The 22,485-nt window shown below is 41.3% G+C and overlaps 1 protein-coding gene across 1 annotated transcript in view; it reads left to right on the top strand.

Moving 5' to 3' along the window:
- Positions 1-572: 572 nt before the first annotated feature.
- MAP3K20 (mitogen-activated protein kinase kinase kinase 20) overlaps positions 573-22,485 on the top strand; it is a 103,675-nt gene continuing 81,762 nt past the window's right edge. Inside the window, exons 1-2 of the mRNA XM_087819770.1 lie at positions 573-754; positions 12,620-12,812. Coding sequence (XP_087675896.1) covers positions 12,654-12,812 — 159 coding nt within the window. The 5' untranslated portion in view covers positions 573-754; positions 12,620-12,653. The remainder of the gene's footprint in view (positions 755-12,619; positions 12,813-22,485) is intronic.

The raw sequence follows: 22,485 nt of genomic DNA, 5'->3' as shown, positions 1-22,485 counted from the left end.
GATTCTAGCTTTCCGTGCTCCCCCAGTGCCCGCAGAGGATCCGCTGCGGACGCGCCCCCTGGGTAGCGCTGCCATTCCTGCCTTGGCACACCGCCTCCCTTCCTTCACCGACCGTCCTTCCCCATCAGCGATTACTTTTCCTTCCCAGCATCTATGTCCACCTTTTGCTGACACCTGGCATGGAGTCTAGCGTCCTCAGGTGAACTCAGCTTTGCTGGAGTCACCAACCTGGGCAGCAGACCATGACCCCTCCCCAGAACTCGTGGGGTCTCTGCGAAAGGCTCCCTGAGGCAGCCCGCAGCCCTGTCTCCTCAGATGCCTTCGCAGGTCCTTCGCGCCCCTTCCTGACCAGATGCAGGGCACGAAGCGGCCTCCCGGCTTCGTGGGGTGTTGGAAGGGGCACAGAGGCGCAGCCCTCTCCTCCCCCCCCCCCCCCATAGGGCAGGTGCCCGGCTGAGCGCCCGGGGCGGCGCGGGGCCCGCGGGCCGGCGGGCCGAGCGGCGGCGGCGCCGCGGGCGCGCTGGGCGCGGGCGGGGAGGCCCGGCCGTCCCGCGCCCGTAGGTAGGTGGTGCTGTTGCCGCGACTGTCTTCCTCATTGGCGCGGCACGCAGAGGCGGAATGTTCAACTCCTGACCGCGGCGGAAGCGTGGAGCCGCACGGGCCGTGTCCCCTTGGTCCGCGGTCGCCGCCCGTGTCCTCGCCGCGCGCGGGGCCTCGGCGCCCCCGCTGCTGCCCGCGCCCAGCCGGGAGCCAGGTAAGGACCAGGCCGGGCCGGGGAGGGACGGGGCGGCGGAGGCCCGCGCGCTCGCCAGTCGTCCCAGCGTCTCCCGGCCGCGGCCCAGCGGGGGTCGGGCCCAGGAGCCTGGCCGGGTTCGGGGTTCCCGCGGGCCCCCCCTCGCGGACCCGGAGCCCGCCCGGGCGGCGGCGGCAGCGAGCGTCCCGGGCCCCCACGGACTCGGCGCCGGCCCTCAGCCGCGGCTCGGCCACGAGCGGCTTGGGGAGTTTGGGCCGGTCCCACGCAGAAGTTGGCGCCGAGAAGAGCGGGGCGCAGCCGGGGGCGGCCCCGGCTTCCTCGGCCCCGGCGCGCGGCGCGGGCGTGGGCGCCTCCGGGGCCGCAGCTTCCCGCGCCGATCGGGCGGCGCCGGAGCGCCAGGCCTCGCCGTGGGTGACCCGGGCACGTCTGGGGAAGCGAAACCCGAGTCCCCCAGTCGGGGCCCGGCGCAGGCCGCTCTCCAGCGGGGGTCCGCGGCTCCGGGGAGACCGCGACCTGCTGCCTTTCGGCCGGGCGGGCTCGGTGTCTCCCACCCAGACCTTCCGCTTCCTGCGCTGCCCTGGGCAGCGGGGAGCTGCGCCCCCAGGGCCCCCAGCGCCCCCTCTTCCTTCCGCGGGAGCTGAGGGCCCCCCCCCCCCCGCGGGTCCGGTGGCGCCCCGGGCTCGTGGGCTCCGATACCAGCACGGGCCGGAGGGGACTGCAGAGGCCGCCACGCCTCGTTTGCTCCTGACAGCTTGCGGAAAAACTTGAATACACAACCGGCGAGAGGACATCGAATTGCCAAAAAAAAAGGGGGGGGGGGCAATCATTGTTAGAGTGCTGAAAACGTGCGTTTCTCATGCGCCTGGAGATCTTGCATAAGCACTGTTTATGGAGAACTTAATTACTATTTTTGTTAGTTTCTTTAATAAGAAAAGCAACACAGTTTAGTGGCACATTCCAAATAATATTACGATAAGCAGCTCTCTCAGCGATAATGGTGCATTAGAATCAACTTAGAGTTAATTCGAGGATATTTGAGCTAAGGCGACTGTTAACCCTAAAGCTGTTTTAGGAGAGCCTTCTTGCGTTTCTGAACTCAGTTGAACAGCCAGGATTCAGTGGATCCAAACCTACCAACACATTTAAAGACAAAAATAAACAAGGGATTCAAGACAGTTAATGTCTTCTTTGTAGTAGGCCCATCTCCACAGTGAAATTTCATGGTTTTGATCTTCAAAAAGTATGTGATGGCTGCATTTTGATTATGGTTTTGGTCATGTGTAGAGTTTTTGTTTTAAATTCCTGCTACGATAGTGAGAGATTTGGGAGATTGTAAATGAATATGAATTTATTTGTTTGGAAAGAGAAATTAAGGTAAAGAAAAATGGTCTTTTAGAGCAATGTGTACTGTTTATTTTAATCTTAAACGATTTAATTCCTATAATAACTTTTTTTGGATTTGTTTCGGAAGGTGTGTTTTTTTTTAAACTGGAGAGTATTCTTGTTTAAATCAAAAGTTTTAGTGCTAATTATTCCAGACTAAATGACCATAATGCGACTTTTTGGTCCAGGAAATCAAACAGGTGGCTGATCTTCTTTCCTAATTTTTTTAGGGAACATATAAGGACACATTGAAGAGAGGGAGAGATGGAGAGAGTGAGAGAGAAAGAAATAACCAAATATTAAGCACGAGGATTTGGATCTAAAAATGGATGGTCAAAGATCTTGGGAACTAAGGGACCTTCTTGCCAAATAAGGAAACTTGGCAAGCTGCACTGTGTATTTTAAGTTAGCACAAGAGTGAGTGTTATTGGCAATATATTGGCTGAGTGCCTATCTGGAATGAGCAGTGAAACTGACTTTGATGGGGCCACAAAATTATAAACAGAGTTATGAGGGGTGTGGAGTGCATAATCTAGTCATCAGAGAAAACACTGGAAATTACAATGATGTTTCGTGAAAAGAGGTCTGATGTAGAGTGAAGCTGTTAGCATGGAGTGAAAAGAAAAAATGGACAGTTAATTTTAGAAATTGATAGATTTAGAGAAAAAAAGGAAAGAATCAATGATTTTTTAATTTATTTTTTAAATAAGATGCTTGTGGTGATAATAGTACTTCTTGGAACAAGTCTTATGCTTATATGCAGAGATGTTGGAAATAAAAAATCACTTTGGATCATTTGGTTTCCATTTTATTTTTCCCAGGACAGACTGATAGGCAGGGTGTTGTGTACTACTGCAGGGAAGATTTAGGCCACATCTTTTGTGGCTATTAACCTTGCCCTGCGACACACAAATAAGCAGAGTTCCAGCTGTGAACAGAAAACTGCACCTGTTAAGGAAAGAGAGCTATAAATACTAGAGCTTAGATTGGTTTGACTGATGGTGGGTCTTTTGTGTGAGACCCTCCTGTGGGCAGCTCGAGCATCGATTATGCCCTAATAGCAGTTAAATAATTCCAGCACAGTGGGAGATTCTGTGAGAACAGAGCAGCCACACATTTGACATCCTAACCCCAGCATCAGGATTGCTAATAGGTAGTGAAAGCCTCAGATTGAACTTTAGGTGGATGGTAAGCAATCCAGTAATTACTGTAATAAGAAAAGGGCTTGTTTAAAGGGGGGAAAGGGGCAAATTGGAAGGAGGAAGAAGAGTGATAGAGTGGAGAAAAGACATATGGGGAAAGTGGTGTGACTTTGGAGTTAGACCTGAGTTTGAGTCCCAGCTGTGTCACTTGTGAGTTAAGTAGTCAGCTTGGGCCACTTTCATACCCTTGACACTCACTTTCCTTGCATGTAAGTTGAGGACAGTAGTACCTGCTTTATAAGCATATGAGACAGCACATGGAAATGCTTGAACCAGTGGCTGAATCTTCAGCTGCCATAACTGAATACTTAGAGAAGGGTGTTTTTTCACATTCTCAAGTTATGCACCGAGAAGGCTGCCTGTCTCACCTCTCCCCAGCTACGGCTTGCCCTTGGTGGCCTGCCCTGTTCCCAGATCGTGCTTACATGTGCTGCATATGCGAGGCTAGGAGATTTTCATAGTTCCTCTCCTGCTTTTAGAATAAGGATCTCTAAAGCAGCTTTGTGTGCCTCTGTGTTTATATATAGCCTTGTAATATCCTCAGGGGAGAATCTGAAAATTAATGCATTTAAATATCTGTATGAGAAGTTTGAAGAATTTGGGGGTTGCATGAATAGGGGAAGGTCATGACCTAAAGACCAAAACCAAAACCGTTTTACAGCTGATTTTGAGTACAGCTTATCTCCAGGGACCAACATCCTTTCTGGACTTATCTCGGGACTTCCATATAGGAAAACCAAAGAGAGAAGGCGAGCGTCTCTGTCTAAAGATCACGGAGTAGATCTTTGCTTATTAAACTTTTCTACCAGTGTCCTCTCTGGAGGAGAATGCATTCCTTCAGGGATTTGTAAATATAGCCGTAAATACCCCCAATGTAAACAAACAAATCTTGTATTTAATGTTGAAAAATCATGTGAATTTTGCATTCTCTTCTGTACTGTTTGACTTTAATATACAAACCAATACAAACAGATGCTAAGCATGTTTATTCCCCCAGATCTTAAAGTAAAATCAATGCTGTAGGACGTGTGCTTTTTCATACACCTTCCGCACAGTGCTGGGTACTGCTAGGCACCTATGGGAATACCCACGTTTGAAGAGTGTGGGCCCAGCCTGATCCTTGGTGCTGTGCCGGTGAGCTTCGCAGCCCAGCCCAGTGCATGGGGTAATGCAATGCCATTTTGCTGAGAAAAGAATAGGGGTAGATCGTCATTCAAAGATTTTCATTTTCTGTGGTTTTACTGTGGAAAGAGCTCTTTGCCTTGGAAGTGGAGGGGAGGGGAGAGGGCAGTTGTGGGATAGAAATCTGGCCTGTGGCTTTCACCTTCTAGCCAGTTGGGGAGGAGAAATTTAAGAGGCTAACCCAGTCATCTCCATTGTTTCCATCACTGATGTTAATCACTGTGCTCTTCGTGTCAGGTTCATGACTATCCCTACGAAAAGGGAGACCATTCAGACTTTATAGTAGGTTTATTAGCCATTGCTTACTCAGAGGGTTGGAGTACGTCTTTAAATAGCCATTCATTCTGCTCTCTTAGCTGATGTGGGAGTCTCCTGTTGTATATTCCTGCCTCCCATTGAACACTCTCAGTGATGGGGAACTCACTACTAAACAAGGTGGCATATTTTCTTGTTAGGCAACTCTTAATAACCAGAAATTCTTTCTGTAACTTTTGTCAGCAGATAACTTTTCCTCTGATCAGTGATGCATAATTAAGTCTTTCTTTGGTCTTCTCTAGTTTTAACACCCCCATTTCCTTGCATTTTACATCAGGGTTGCCAGGTTTTAACCCTTGTATTGACCTTTCTTAGGGAACATTCATTCCAGGTAATTCGTCCAAAAATTGTACCTGTTTGTTAGCAGTAGCCAGGATGGTCACATGCTTTCTGTTGGATAGAAAAATGGTTCCAGAGTAGAAACAAAAGCTGAGTAGCAGCAGAATCTAGGGAAGTGTGGGCCTGCTGACTGAAGGAGCAACTGCTTTCTCCCGCCCCCCAGCCCCAAACACCCGAGAATTCCTCTTCTAGCCAACCCATAGAAATGCGCCCTATTAGTGCTCCTGTACTTCATTCAGATGCCAAATTTCTGTCGTTTAACACAGGAAGCTCCTGCAGTGCCCGGTGTCCTGGATTGTGCCTGTTTCTTGTGTCCTAGTTGGGGCTCTGAGCACAGACACGTTTCCACACAGCACTTCTGTGGCACAAGTGCACCTGCCCCTCGCATTCCTTCTCTTCCTATATTCTGCCTCTGGTAACAACATTCTGGCAAGGAAGTGTGTTCTGAAGTCTGTTTTCATTAATCGAAATGGCAAAGTACAAATAAGACTGTTTCTTTTAACAAGCTCATTTTTATTTTAACCTTTGCTCTAAATAGAGAGTTCTGTTACTTATATAGGAAAACATAGAAAAAGAAAAAAGAAACAATAGCTGTTGTATTTTTAAGATTCTTAAAGCTGGATTCCCTTAGATACCTGTGACTAAAGATCCTAGTCCCTGAACCTGACCTATTCTATGCAAGATGTGCTGCTTTCCTCCCGTGGCAGCCTAGGAGGAAGGAAGGAGTATCTGGTAGACACAGTACTAGTTAGTACTAGTCACATGCCTAGTCTCCTCTTACTAGTATAGATCTTTACTTTTTTGAGCGATTGAAAAATAGAAACATAGTCGAACAACAATCCTGTTCAGTAATAGAATATTTACATCTTTAACACCAAACCAAAGCTTTCCCCATTATTTTTAAGATAAGACTTGCAGGAGAAAAAAAATAACTTCAGAACCATAATCCAGGTGGTGGTGTTTTAATATACATGATGATAAAGCACATTTTTATCAGTTCATTCATTAATCTATGTTAAAGAGGCTGAAATAAAACTCAGTATTAGGGCAAAGTCTCAAAAGTAAGTATTAGGGCAGCAAGCTAGGTAAAATATTTATCAAGGGCTGTTTTCTAAAGCCTTTTTGGCGGGGTTATATTTAGGTCATGATAAAATTAGGTTTCCTATATTGCATTAAAAATAAGCTTGTAACTTTTGTGAAGAAGGGAAAAAGGAAAATATAAATTAGGGATAGAAAAGGATGAAGGATCTGAACTCAGAAACAGGTCCATATAAACCTAAAAGATAGAAAAAATCCAGAAAAAAAAATTCAAAGACCTATTTTCTAGTTAAGTTAATAATCCTTTTATAAAGTAGATTTAATTTGTTAAAATTATGATTTGTTGGTACTTAATGAAGCTAGTTGCAGTTTTCTGAGTTCATTTGATATGCAATAGATAATCTCTGAATGAAGACAGTAGCCACCACTGAAAGTAGGTATATTCTAGGTCCCTACCCGAGCCAGTACTATAATTGAGTGAATAGGTCCTAGAAGCTCTAGTATCTAAAAAAAGTATTGTCTTTTAATAATTTAAATATTCTTCTTATGAAAAGAGTGTTTAAAAGAAAATTATAATTACTTACTAATAAGATAAATCTGGCAAAAAATGCCCAAAAGTTAAAAGCAGCAAACAGAGGAGAGAAAAAAAATACACAAAGAAACACAGATAAAAAACATTTAGGTATCAGTAGTATACTTATCTATCAATAATTGCTCAGCAAAACTGATGGAGATATAATATAAAGCATTTCTGAAAATGAGAGCGGGAAGCTGTTGAGGAAAGTGTACCAGACTACAAAGGCTAAAGAAGCAGATGGCTACATGTCATACCAAGACTTATTAAAATAATTAGACAGTCATAATTTCCATTTATTGAGTATGTGTCAGATACTATGTAGGGCCCTTCCCCAGCATCTCCCACTTCCCAGCAGCTATGCAGAGTGGGTGGTATTACTACCAGTGAGAAAACAGCTCAGAGAGGCCAGTGCCTTGTCCAAAGTCTAACAGCTGGTAAGGGCAGACTTTTTCTTAGATTCTTCATCTGGAAGATTTATCAAAGAAGTCAGATCATACTGTGCAAACTTGATAACTTTTGGACTATCAAATTTGAGACATTTGAGAACAGAATGGAAAAGATTTAAAATTTTTTATTGGTTCTGGAAATGCCATGATCTGAGAAAAAGTGATTGGTTACTGAGAGGTAGAGGCAGAGTTCAAACTCACATCTGATTCTAAAATTTGTTGTTTTTTATGTTAGAACTTAGGTGGGGTCTTTTTTTGTTTTGTTTTTGTGTTTTTAATTCAGGGCAAAAGTCCATTTTTTTGGACTAAAGGCTGCAAACTTCAAAAAGTGAAATAATATTCCCTTTAAGGTTTTCTACCTTCATATGGTTTCACTTTTGATAATTAGCCAATAGTGCTGTATGTGTGTGAGTGTGTGTGTGTGTATGCTTTCAGCAATTTAGTTAATAGTTACATTTTTTTAATTTTAAGGAAATTTTTAAAAATTAAAAAATATTGTCTTACTACAGTACTCAAATGATTGGATTTAACCACCAAGTTAGTGATTTTCAGCATTTTTAGAGTTGTGACACCCTCTTAGGCTTTGATTTTGGTGATATCCCTGCTCTAGCTCACCCTTCAATGTTGTGTGGTAGGTACTTATTGATATTTAAAACAGCTCTGAGAGTTTATGAAACAAAAGTTAGAATGCTACAAAATTAGGGCTGAGAATTGTTGCATAGAAAAAATTATTTTTCGTGTGTAAAAGCGATTATTTTAACATGGTGGGATGAAAACATCATAGGATTGGATATATACTGTGCAACTATATTTACATAGATGAGACTAAATTTTGGTGAATTCACTGGAGAACACATCGGAAAAATAGGAACATAATTTGATCAGGTAGCAGTCCTCCCAAGATTTTGTAAGTATGGTTAATCAGCAGCTTACATTTTTCATGATTCTGGTCATAAGTTGATCCTTTAGAATAATGATTTTAAAATTAAAGGAGAGAAAGCTCAAGGGGAAAAATTAATATAGATGGTCTGACACTCATATAGGTGGCAGTGGAAATCTCAATCAGGCTTTACAGCTAAATCCATAATGCTTTGTCCAGCTCACTGGAGTTAAAACCTGTGCCCATACACCCCAGAATTGGTAGTCTCTTTGTTTATCAGATGGGACTTAATTTTGTATGGTCTCAAGAAAACATTCACATAGTTCCATAGTTCCATTAATACATAGCCAGTTTCCAGATGGCAGGATGTATCACAAAGTGAGTAATAGTGATTCTGGGAAGAACATGACTAGTTGCCTCATCTCAAGAAGTAAAGATGTGGAGATGGTGCTCAGAGGCCTGCTTTCTCATGGCACCCTGAGGCCGGTTCCAAAGGGGCCTGACCCTACCTTAGTGCATCGTCTTCCCTGGACCTCTCTGCACCAGAGGGTTTAGATTTAGTCACAATGCTCTCACCTTGGTTCAGGTCTCTATGTTTATTTTTAAAAAGGATTTCCCTTCCTCTCTCCCTGTTTTTCCCCCTCCTCCTCTTGAGTTAGAGATGCCCAATTCTGGAGGTCCCAAACATGCTCTTCAGTCTCCCAAGAAGTCTAGGCAGCACTTTCCAAATCAGGATTGGCTTCAGAATCCCCTGGAGTGGGTGGGGGAGAACTTGTAAAAACTATCGGTCTCAGACTGTACTTAATCTGGTTGGAATGTTTTCAGTTGCAAAAGGTATAATGGAAGAGTAGCCAGAAACTATTTATTTATGTATTTGTTCAACAAACTTTTTAAAAAATATATATCTTTATTGATTTCAGAGAGAGGAAGGGAGAGGGGGAAAGAGAGAAACATCAATGATGAGAGAGTCATTGATCTGCACGCCCCCCACTGGGGATCAAGCCCGAAACCCGGGCATGTGCCCTGACCGGAAATCGAACCCCGATCTCCTGGATGCTAGGTCAATGCTCAACAAATATTTTTGAATGGCAAAGATGCAATGTGCCTAGCTGTGTACTAGATGCTGAAGATCCAGCTGTAAATAGAAATGACCTTTGCCTTTGGGGAACTTGCAGCCTGGTGGGAACTAAGTGGGAAAGATGAATGGGTAAAGAGAGAAGGCACAGAAGAAGGAAAATTTAACTGTGCTCATGAGGCTCAAAGAAGCTGGTTGTGGACAGGAGCTTGTTTTAGGAAAACAGGAGTTTTTCTAAGCAAAGACAAGCGTGTGCAAAGGTATGGGGATATGTCCTGGGAACTGCCCATGGTTCCGAGTGGGGGGGATGAAGTAAAAGTAGCCGTCGGTGGTAAAGGAGGAACACAAGAAAACGTCCCAGGGTTAGAAGACACGGGGTACGGACAGAGCTCGCTGGGTCCCCGCTGATGAAGGCCAAAGACTCACCCCTGAGCATAAGCTATTAATTTCAGGGTTCCAGGGATGAATACAGAGCCTAAAAGCTTTCAGAAAGGAGAAGATACGTAAAGAGGATTAGTAACCAGGGTAGCAGCAGGCTGCTCTACGGCCACATTAGAAACTACACTATGAAGTAATACTTCCGAAGTTGTTTCCCACCTAGAATTACATACCCGGCCGGGCTACCAATCAAGACGTTTTGTGACACACAGATTCTCAAAAAAATTACATTTGGGCTACTCTATTCAGGTAGCTACTGGGAGATGGGCACTGTCGAAACAAGAAAGTAAACCGAGAGAGACGCCAGGAGATCCAAGGACGGGCTCCAACTGGAGAATGTGAAGGAAGCCCTTGGGGTGGTACAGGGGAGGGAAGCCCCAGCCCAAGTCAGGCCCCACAGCAACACTGCAGCCGGACTGGGTCCAGACGAAGGGTGCAGGAGCAATGTCTCAAAAAATAAATTAAAAAAATTACCTGATGTCTTTATTGAGAGTAATTTTGCAGTTCTTGGGAGAGTTTGATGAGGTTAATAAGTGTTAGATGTATAAAAAGCTAACAAACAACAAAAACAGAGCAACTACTAACTCTAGGAGAAATAGAAGCTTATCCAAGAAAGGAAAAGTTATTGAATTCCACATAGCACTCCTGGAAATAATATTTACTTTGTCAGACTACTGTAAACCCTGAATATTGACTAAACTAAATGTTACAATGTAGTTGGAAGCTGGGAGGATTAGGCAAGAGTGACATGTTGTGTGCTGAGAGGCAAGGAGTGGTATATGAGAACTAAATCCTTACCTTCCACAGAAAGAAATTAATAGATAATATCTAAAATGGAACAACCAAGGAAGAGCAATATAAACACATTTTTTAGAACCATGGAGGTAAATACTAGAAGAAAATGTTAAAGGAGTTGAAATTAGTTCCCTATGGAGAGAGAATTGAGTGGGGGAAGGGGTGGGGCAGGGGAGTTCTAATTTTATTACAAGCTTTATAGTTCTATTTTATTTCTATACTTTGATAAAAAGAAAAATGATTAATAAAAATATAGAACCAGCATCTAACACTGAGGGAATCTTGCAAGTGGTGTTTTGCATCTTGTTGAATAAACTTTTTAGCTTACATGTTCCGTGTACCTACCTTTGGCACATTCCTAAATTTTATCCATACTTTTTTCTTTTCTGTGATGAACTAAATATGAATTGAAGCAAAAGTTAGAAGGTAAATTACTCACTCAAGTGTGTATGTGTGGATTGTACCTGGATACTGTGGTTTTCCCCCTGTATTTTCCTGTGGACTCTAAGCTGTCTTTCCAGCCTCAGAGGATAAATAAACAGCCTGCTCTCTTGCCTTCTCCCCAGAGTGGAGCAGGGCTTGACTTCACACAAGAAACCAGCATTCTTCAGTGACCTGATGTTCCTAAAATGGGGTTGCTGGTCTCTGAGCTGTTCACATCACAGCAAAGCAGCAGGTTGTCAATTTGAATAGATATAAATTGCCTCCTCCACCTTTTTATTTTGAAAATTATCAAATTCCACAGAGAAATGACAAGAGTAGCAAAACCCCAAGAACTTCCACCTAGATTTGCTGGTTCTTAACATGTTGCCACATTTGCTTCCCCTCTCTGTACCCACACATTTTTTGAGGGGTCAGGGAGTTGAATCATTTTAAATTAAGTTGTAGATATCATACTTTCATATGTCTCCCAGCATATCGCCCAAGAACAAGGCCATCCACATACAAAACCAAAATACCATTACTTGCCATCGATAATTTAATATTGCCTAATCTGTAGTAGATAGTCAGATTTCCCTAAAATCCCAGTAATTCTTCCTGTAGATTTTTTTTGGATCCAAAATCTAGTGGTCACACACCTCATTTAGTCATCATATTTCTCTAAGTCCTCCTTATGCTAGAGGCTTCCCTGCCTTAAAAAACAATCCTTCATGACATTGACAGGTGTGAGGAGCCCAGGCCCGTTGTTTTGTAGAATGTCCCATACACGTGAAGTTGTCTTTTTGCTCCCTCATTGTGAGATTCTGGTTTATAATTTTGGCAAGCGTACCATACACAAACTCTCTTATCCACCTGCTTTGCTGCAGGTTCAGAATTGTAGTGCTCTGTTTTCTTGTTTGTATGTGTTTGTTTTGTGTTTCCTGCTAATGTGTGGTTTGGCCTGGGGTGTGAAAGGTGAACACTTACCTGGTGCATCGTAAAACACCTGAGACTGCAGAAAATGTCACTGTAATAATGTCTGGGAGGGGACATCTGTTCCTCTGGAAACAAGCATAATATTTTTTTAAAATATTCTTGGCAGAGGTCTTTGGATGACTTAATATACTGTAATCAGGGCAGGTTTTCTACTCTTTAATTAAGTTTCTGCTATAGGATACAGTCCAGGGAGCCACTTTGGAAAACACTTGGCCGGCTTTCCTATCATCCCTACGCTGAACGTTTTTTGCTTTCGGGCTCTAAGCACTGACTGTGTGTTCAGTGTGCAGCCTTTTGGCTCTCCTCGCCGGGATGCTCAGTTGCTTAGGTTATGTGTATTTTGCGTGAAGTGAGCACAGCGTGCGGAGATGGCGTGCCTCACATGCCAGAAGAGCTATGCAAGCTCGCTGCTGAAGGCATGCTTCCCGGCTGTCCGGGCTTCACGATAGGAGACCTGGTGACACAGTAGCCTTTAGGCAGAGCTCCTGGGGATGTGCAGGAAGTGCAGCTACAGGTTTTGTCAGGGGGGAAATCTGAGCCATTTCTCTGTGGACAGCTGTGTGGCAGAGTCTGGGCAAGTTGCTGCTGAATTTTGCACGGGCTGCCAGGGTAAGTGTTTTCCTTTTGATTTGTTAGTCCTGGTTTTCCTTCTCCTGAGTCATCAAGGTTCTTTCTGGAAGTTTCACAGGACTTATTATTATGCATTATCTAAAGTGGGATTCAGAGGGTTCGTTCTAATGTATTTGTAATCCAACTTTTCTTTCTCTTTCTCTCTGCAGAGTTTGTGGAGGTATAATACTTTGTCATTATGCGATGTCGTCTCTCGGTCCCTCCTTTGTGCAAATTAAATTTGATGACTTGCAGTTTTTTGAAAACTGCGGCGGAGGAAGTTTTGGGAGTGTTTATCGAGCCAAATGGATATCACAGGACAAGGAGGTGGCTGTGAAGAAGCTACTCAAAATAGAGAAAGAGGTAAGGTCTTTTCTTGCTCTCAGAAGTGGTCACAATGGCACTTATGTAAGTTTTTCAAGCTAGAGTCAGAGGTCATAGGCTGCCAGGGACCTAGCAAGGCCTTTGGGGCTGATCCGAGAGGCCCTTTCCCAACTTCCATTCCGGGAGCCCCATAAATAGAAATTATTGCTGCGTGTTGCTTTAGAGTTGAGTTCTACTAGGGGTCATCTGAACTGAGAGGATTTCTTTCCATGGCATGAAAGACCAAATGTTCTCTGAACTGTCCTGGCGGGGAGGTAAGATTTCAGACCTTTTCTTTTCCCTAATCAGCCAAGAGGGGTCAGTAAAGAGTAATGTGTCAAGTTTTCAACCCCTTTCTATTTTCTGCCTGTGATTTTGTAGTCATCAGGAGTTGTCTTTTAAAATAAAAAGCATTTCCTACTGAAATATAAGCAATACCAGTGTTTTGCATTTCACCTCTGCTTGAAGCCAAAAGTGATGGACTTTGTTTAATAAAGAATTAACAGACAGAGCTGCCCTACTTAGAAAACCAGAAATGGCTTTCAGAGTCTGGGATGTGTGCTGGTCCTAGTCAAGCTCAAAGCTCATAGGCCCTTCATCTTAGGAATGTGATACATCACCCCAAAATTCAGTGTGGTACCTTGAAAGTAAAGCTGATTGTGGGGCTGACTTGCAGGGGCTCAGTGGCATTGATAACCTTTAATATCTACCCTCTGGAGCTTGTTTCAGTCATTTCTATTTTTCTTTTTCTATATCTATTTCTATTAGTCCAGTTTTGGCTAATTATTGTTCTTTTCAGTATCTTGTAAAAGTGAACTTTTCCATAAATATCATTTAATCTCCCTGAGTGATTTCTTTTTTTTCTCATTAATTGCTGCCAGTGAACTGTGGCTTTTGATGAGAGAAGGAAACCCAAAAGGCAGCACTTTGTGCCCTTTCCCCCGCAGTGCTGTGTGACTGTGACTGTGTGATCACCAGCAGTGTTTCTGATTGCTGAAGCCAGGTCGGAGGACAAGATACCTCTGCCTTGGCGAGCTCTAGGCTGTGGAAAGCTTAGGAAGCGAAAGCTGTTAAAGACCATGTGTGCGCAAAACAGATGGGCACTGTGCAAAACAAGTTTCCTCCTCCTCACTTCTTGATCAGCAGCTTTTTAAATAGTAGCCGAATAATAAAACCATTGCTTACTCTGAACTGAACCTAGCTTCTTTTATCTAGTGAACTCTTAAAGCCTTTATCGAGAGCATTATTATACTTTTTTTTATAGAGTGAGAAATAGAGCTTTGAGAAATGTGTTGAGCCTCCCCCAGGAAGGGGCAAGAGAGATCCAGGAGATCAGATCCCCTGTTCTTTTTAATTTTTTTAACTCTGAGGCCTCTAGTTGACCAGATTAAGAATAGAAAAGAAGTTCCATCAGATTTTAGTCAAGGAAGTATGTAAGTGTGCATTAGGTCATGCAACTTCAGTCCAATAAACATGTCTTTATAGGATTATTGGATGTGGACTTTATGAGACATGAAACAGACTTTGATAGGAAAACAATAATTGCAACCCATTCCCTGCACCCCCTGCCCATACTTAATACCTTTTTTACTACCTTTGACAGAACCAGGAAAATGACATAGGAAAGCACAGGGGTGAAAGCAGGAGCTGGAAACTGCCTGGTCCTACTCTGGTTTAGGCTTTTACCCTGGGTGGGTATCGTTCTGAAGTTGAGTTGATTACAGTAAACTGCAGGAGCATAACTCATAACTGTAAGTAGGGAAAACAGAAACTCTGTTTCAGCTCTGGGGCTTGGTTTAGTCAGTGGCAGTCAGTGATAAAGAGACATGGTAAATTATTACGGAGCAATAGTGCATCCCACACTTACTGAATCAACATGAGTTTAAGATGTACTAAATTTTTGCGAGGGATTGGCAGTTATTGGAAAGGGAATATGCATTTCTTATGTAAATATTTGTTATACTTTATGAGCTAAGTATTGGCTTGCTGCCTAGATGTTTTCTAAGTGGTGAGATAAAGGTAATTAGTCTGGATTTTCTTTTATTTTATAGATTCAGTTTTATGCCACTTGGTCACTTTTGCCAATGAGTTTTAGAAGCAATGGAATATTCAATAATATGTTCATAGATCACGCATGTAATTCTTTAAGAATGACCTCATATCTGATTAAATATATGTTTTATGAACTTAGTAAAAGGTGGAGAAAATATAGACCAAACTCTTTAACATGGTTTATGTGAGAGGATAGAGGAAGACTATTTATTTTCACTTTATTTATAGACCTCTAGTTTAGTGAGTATGTATTGCTTTCTTCTGCTTTAGTGCATATATATTACTTTTCTAATTTAGAAAAAAGAAAAATAGCATTTACTTAAAATCTCAGTAGTTCTTTAAAACTTTATTTTTAAGAAACTTTTATACCTAGGGAAAAATGATAAGAATAGTGCATGAATTCTGGCATACGCTTCCCCTAAAATCACCATGTATTCACATTTTGCAACATTTGCTTTATTTATTTATTTATTTATTTATTTATTTATTTATATGTATTCATACATATTTTATTTTTTTACTGAATCATGAGAGTAAATTGCAGATGCTGTATCCCTAACATCTTCCAAGAACACAACTAATTCAGAAATTTTAACATTGATTCAATAATAGTACCTATTATACAATCTGTATTCAAATTTTGCCAATTGTCCCAATAACGGCTTTTTATGGCAATTTTTTCCCAACTCAGGATTCAACCTAGGATCACATACTGCATTTAGTTAATATATCTATTAGTTTGCTTTAATCTGTAACAGTTCCTCTGCCTTTCTTTATCTTTTAAACTTTTTGCAGAGTGCAGGACAGTTTTGTAGACTGTTCCTCATTTTGGATTTACCTGATTTTTCCCTCTCTCTTGCCTGGTTTAAGGCTGTGTCGCCTTGGTAGGAATGCTACAGAGGTCATGTGTCCTTGATGTATCTCAGTGAGAGAACACCTATGTCAGTGTGTCCCATTATTGGTGACATTAATTTTGAACCCTTGATTAAGGGGTGCTCATCCAAGTTGTCCACAGTAAAAACACCTCTTGTCCCTTAGGAATTAATAATTAAGCTGTTGGTACATACTGTAAGGCTATGTAAATACTTCCCTCAACAAACATTACCCCATGTTATTAGCATTTATTGATGATACTTGTTTGAATCAAATATTATTTTGACAGTTACTCTGTAGAAAGCAAAAATTTCTAGCATAAACGAGTCTTCCTTTCTTTTTTCCTTCCTTCCTTCACTTATTTATTCATTCACTTATTCATTTATTTATTGTTTCATTGTAGATTTCTGGATTCCTTTTCAAACTCAAAATGTTACAGTCTATTTTATTATTTTTTACTTTCATGATTAAATTGTCCTTGATGTAGCAAGTAAGAATCTCTTCACGATGGCTCCTGTATCCCTTTTTCTTTTTTTAAGATCTGTTAAATTGATTTTTGAGAGAGAGGAAGGAAGAAGGAGAGAGAGAAACATCATGTGAGAGCGAAACATTGATTGGCTGCCTCTTGCACACCCCCTACTGGGGATAGAGCCATGACCTCCAGGTTCATGCATTGATGCCCAACCACTGAGCCACACTGGCTGGGGTGAAAGGGTTTTATAGTGAACATTTGTATATCTGCCATCTAGGGTCTGTCATTAACGTAAATACTTGCTTTATCACATATAAACCCAGCTATGTATCCCTCCATTCATCAATCCACTTTGATGTATTTCAAAATAAGTTGGAGGCATCAGTACATTTCCCCTTAAATTCCTTTAAAGCAGGCCTATTGTTCCAGAGGTCAGTATGCATTTGCAGTTTTGTTTTCTTTTGAGGTAAAATTTACATGCAAAGAAAAGCACGTGTCACTAAGTTTTGACAAATGTGAACACCATGTGACCCATATATTTACTTTTATAATCAGAAAAAACTCAATTAAAACAGTGTAGCTCTGACAAGCTGAGGCACTTTCTAAGGTGGTTCGAGGGGATTGAGTGTTATAAACCTCTGTAGTATGTCACAAATCACTAATTTTCCAATCTCAATACATGCCTTTAAAATGTTTAATGTTTAGTTTTCCATAGCAATGCTATAGGATTTTCAGTGGTAATTTAGCTTGTTTATGTTAGTTGCAGATTTACTTGTAGTACACTATTTATTTTTGTTTTAAAAAAGTTTCCAACAGGAAAAATATATATATAATCTGAAGTATATATACCAAAGGTAAGAGAAGAAACCATCATTGTATCTTTTTTGTAAATTTCAGTTGAGCTGAGATCAAACCAAACTGCTGAGGCAGAAACTGAAGCAAGGAGTGGAGAGGGCAAGGAAGGACGTTGTGGATCACAGTGTCCTCTCCCAGCTGCTGCTGACCCAGAGGACAGTCCCCACACACAAGTGTTCATCAGCCTCACAACGTGGGCTTTCAGATAGGGCCCATCAGAACAGCTCATTTTACCCTTGCAATACATTTGATGATATGTAGAACCAGACCTGTCTGTACATGGTATTTTTTTTTCCATCTGAGAGATGGAAACCTGCAAGCATTTGCTTTAACTTGAGATTTGTTGATATTCAGCTGATAGTAGGAAACCAGATTTAAGTATGAGATGTGAAAGAAACACGATTGCCTTTCATTTCCCCAAAAGAATTGAAAGGAAGCAGAATCCTCAAGAGGTGAAATACGAGGCTTTTTCTGCATTTGCTTTGCTTTTTGCAAGGCACCACTCACTCCCTTTATTTAAAAAGATCTTTTTCCTTCCAAATTTGACTGTTGTGGAAATGTTGAAAGCCATATAAATTCAAATTTCAAAACTGTCCCATGTTGTAAATATTTATAGATAAAGAGAGATGATAAAAAAATGGCAAAACTGATCATAAGAACAGGAGCTATCAGTAACTTTTTATATAAAGGGGAACAGATCCATGTGAAATAGAAAACACAGTCTCGGTATTGACACAAAACTAGGAAAGAACAAAAAATAAAAGCTTTTGTTTTACAAACTTTATCAACATGACAGCATTTAGTGCTTCATAGAAGGCTAGTTAATGTTACCTTGACTAGTTCATAGGAGACCGTTTTTTCCTCTCTTTGTAGTTCTATAGCTGGCTTTTTATTAATAAATTATTTGCATTTGATTTACTTGCAGGAATGCTGTTGTAGTGTTTTCCCCGTCTCTGAACACAATAAGAGGAATAATACCCTGTTTACCTTCTTTGTAAACCCTTGCCCGCCTTGCCCGGCTCACAGTAACGTGTCTGTCCCTTGGTGCTTGGTGTCACGTCACGGGACACTGTCCTCTCATTCTCACTCAGGAAGGCTGCCCTGTATTTCAGTACCTACATTGTCTTCGTTTACTCTGTTGAGCTGGGAGAGAATAGAACACGTCTGGCCTTTCTGTATCTCTGCTGTGACGTGCATTCAGCTGCGTAGTAACACAACTCTTGGTTAGTACCTTTGCTCTTTACCTGGCGTTTGATTTTTATAAAGGCCCTTGCTTTCGTACCTCTTAGACTGGCATGCCACCTCTGCTTAAGGAATTTTAAACATTTCCCTGTGCCATGCTTTTACATATATAACTCATCACTTGAACTGAGGAATAAGCAATGTAATGAATTATTTTATTTGCTAATTAATGTAGTCGTCATCCTGAAGTCTATACTGAACAGCTGTCTGTCACTCAGCTCTTTTTTATGAGGTATTTCTGTCACTGGGAGCTTATGATCTAAGACACTTCAACGTGAACTGCTATAAAGAGATACAGAAAATTGGTAGTTACAAAACAGTCGTGGGGACGTAAAGCACAGCATAGGGAGTCTAGTCAGTGATACTAGAATAACTATGTATGGTGCCAGGTGGGTACTAACAATATCAGGGGGATCACTCTGTAAATTATATAATTGTCTAACCATTATACTTGAAAGGAATATAAAATAATATTGAATGTCAACTGTAATTGGAAAAAAAAATATAAAAACAATAATAAAGTAAAAAAAGGTAAAGAGACATAGAAAATTGGACACATGTTGAACAAATATGTAAGTTAAACAGGTAAGCATGTGTTCCTGGTACTTCTGAAGGTAACACCAACCTTATGGGAGAGGTGACTTTACAGTGAGGAAAAGCTACAGGATGGTTTCTTCTGGGACCAAGGAAAGTTTAGGAAAGTACCTAAATTGTAAATAAAGTTCTTATCATGTTATGTGAAGTGCAGTTACATTAAGACAAGCATCAGATGCTTTTCACATCATTGATATGATCATAAAAATGTTTTATTTGCAAGAGAAAGCCCCTATCCTTTGCTTCTTAGTCATTAAAATTTTTTAAAATCTTTTCAAAACTTTGTTAGATTACTTGCTTACTTGCACGTGGAGGTTATTTTTGGCCTGTCATATGAGGAACTTTGTTGCAACTGTTTTTTCAGCTTTCGTTAAAGTAGTATTGATCTCAGTTTATTAAGCAATAAACATTTCAGTTATTTAATATTTGTTCTCCAGCCATGCTCTAAATACTGTGTTGAAATCAAACTAATGAATGTATTCCAATAAAAATGTTATATCCTGACTAACTGGTGTTATAAAAAGGCAGGCTCTTGCTGCTGAAAGAAAAATAGTATGAAGCATGAATTGAATTTCTGAGAAACTTAAAGCCTAATAGACAATTGAAAAATTGGAGGGGAGGAAGAGCCACCCATGAATACTTCTGACAGTTTCAAAATAGATATGATGTGCTCTCAGAACAGAATTACCTCACTTGTGTATTAAAAAGGTGCCAAGAATTTTCTTCTCTACTTTATGGTGTAGACAGGAAGTCAGTGACATGAAATTACCCAAGATAGAGACTATGTTATCAACTTTTTTTCATTCACTGCTTGATGACTACTCCTGGTCAGGACACCCAGTTTCTGTTGAACACTGCTGTTGATAGCATGTGAGATACGGGCTGTTCCGTTTCGGAACAGCTTCATTCTTGGGAAGTTCTTCACGATGAACTTGCAGCCACGGCTACTGGTCTCCTTCGGGGCCAAGGCAGAGCATATCTTACCCTCTGCATCGGTCAGCTTCCTGAGCACAGGATCTGAATGGCAGTGATCTTGGTATATTCTGAGCTCCGCATGGTACCTGGCCCACCATAAGCAATCAATAAATGCATAGGACATACATAAACAAAGTAATAAACACAGCCATCACCTCACCTTTCTCTTCTTTTGTAAGATTTGCATAAGGTTTTGCTCTTCTGAATCTCCGGAGAAGAAAACAGCTTGCCATTCCTAGTCTACTTCAGGGCCGCTTCTTCTCCATGTTTGGCTGATTTTTTTTGGAGTTCTTAATAAATTAGTTTGTCTTTGAATGAAGGGTTCTGTTCCATAGCAGCCGGGAAGGATTTCCCTGGCCATGTTTCTCAATCTGGTTGGTTTTTTAAAACGTGTTTCCAAAAAAAGGAATCTTAAGATGCTTTTTCTTAGCTTCATGAATATCAGATGTTCACTGATTCATGACCTGAGAGAAATTAAGGTGTCCTAAATGAAATGAGACTGCCGGAATTTTAATGACTTGAAAATAGGACTACTATCCCTGATACTGTTCTTCAGGAAAACAGTGATTGGCGAAATTAGCTCCATTGGAGCAGCTGCACTGATAAGTGAGAATATCGGGGAAGTGTCTACACAGGCCCTGTTTAAAAAGGAGGGGGCTGCTTGGCTGCTCTGCTTTCGAAGAGAGATTATGTTAAGCAATTAATGTACAGAAGCAGCTTAACTCACTAAATTTTAAAATCAAGCAGAACGGTGCTTCCTCTAGTGGGAAACTGAATTCCTGTTATTGGAACTTTGGTCATAGAGTCTACCTTTAAGAAATATGTATACATTTTAGTTTTAATCCTTGGATGGCTGTTTTAAAATATAATACATAGTTTACTTAGTATGTAGTAAACGAACAGCTCCAAAACTCTTAAACTGCTGAGCAAATTTTTAGAGTTGTGAAAGTGGAAAGCGTTTTCCCCTTAAAATTTCAGGATAGTTTCTTACACAAAAATAAGGCCCCTAAGTATAACCTGCATTCTTCCTTGGGACAAACTTCATACTCAAAGAAATGAAGAGATTTTAGTAAGAGATCAGGAAATTAATATTAACTGGATTTGAGGGTATGGAGTGTTAGAATTTTATACTGTGCCTTGTTTTGGAAAACAATTTAAGATTGTTAGTAGGTAGAATAAGTATATTTTTGAGGTTCCAGATAAGACCTTCTGTATCCCTCCCCCCAGTTTCTTACCTGAATGTAGGGTAAGGAAATAAAAGAAAATTAACATTTCTTAAGTTCCTGCTATTTATAGCCACTCTTCTAAGTAGTTTATATATATTCTCTGTTTAATCCTGTTGCTAGTGCCTTAGATTTTAGCATTGTAATTTCAGTCTTTGAGATAGTTTCCCCTAATAAGACTGCAGATACCACCGAGAAAGGTAACTATGTGTCAGGAATATCTCAGAGTAAATGACAAATGTGATTTTTCTCCTGAGCACATACTTTTCTAGGTGGGGAGATGCATAATTGATGCTGCAGGACACTGTGACCTGAACAGATTACAAGGAAACCTCCTCTTCTATATTCTGTCATCCAACAAATATTGAATATTTATTCCATGCCAGGCGCTATTCTAGATACTAGAGCCACATTGGTAAATAAAATAGACAAAAATTTATGTCCTTTTAGAGTTTACTTACAAATCTTGGAAATTAAAAAATTAAATAGTATGTTAACACCTTATAAAGACCCTTACCCCTCTTAAGTATGGGCTGAACTTAGTAACTAAGGTCCCAAGATTAGAGTACAGAAGAGGAAGAATTAGTAACTTTATAGTGGACAAACCCAGCAGCCACCACCTTAACCAGGTGAGCAGGGTGAATATCTCTAGTGATAAGTCAGGTCGATGGCACATATCCCAATACAATATGATGACAAAAGCACTTCATCTTTATGGTCTTCTTCCCCAAAACCCATAACCCCAGGCTAGTCACGAGGATAACATCAGATACCCCAAACTGATGGGCATTCTCAGAGAAAGACTGAGAAACTGTCATAGTCCAGAAGAGATTGAGGAGGCATGACCACCAGACACAATGTGGTATCCTGAATTAGATTCTAGAACAGAAAAAAAGGGTATTGGTGGGGAAATGGTGAATCCTGTTGAAATCTGGAGTTTAGTTAATAGCAGTGTACTAATGATGGCTTCTCAGTTTTGACAAATTCACCCTAGAGATGCTACTAAAATTGTTCCAAAATAAAAAGTTTATATAAAAAATAGAAGGAAAAACATAGAGCAGAGTAAGGGAGATCAGGTGTGTCAGAATGGGGCCGGGGTTGCAAATTTAAATAGGTTAGTCAGTTATCAAGAAGGTGATATTTGGGTAAAAAGTTGAAGGAAAGAAGAGAGGGAGCCGCATGCATACATGAGAGTAAAACATTCCAGGCAGAGGGGACAGGCAAGTGCCAGGTGGGAGCGTGTCTGGCGTGTTGGGGAAAGAGCAAGGAAGCCATATGTGGAGTGGAGTGGAGTGGAGTGGAGTGGAGTGGAGTGGAGTGGAGTGGAGTGGAGTGGAGTGCGTGAGGGAGGAGAAACAGAAAATGGGACCAGAGTGGTAACAGGACC

This window comes from Miniopterus natalensis, chromosome 8 (genome assembly GCF_054644295.1).
Source record: "Miniopterus natalensis isolate mMinNat1 chromosome 8, mMinNat1.hap1, whole genome shotgun sequence".
In the NCBI taxonomy this organism is placed as follows: Eukaryota; Metazoa; Chordata; class Mammalia; order Chiroptera; family Miniopteridae; genus Miniopterus; species Miniopterus natalensis.
This window is presented reverse-complemented; position numbering and strand designations above follow the sequence as displayed.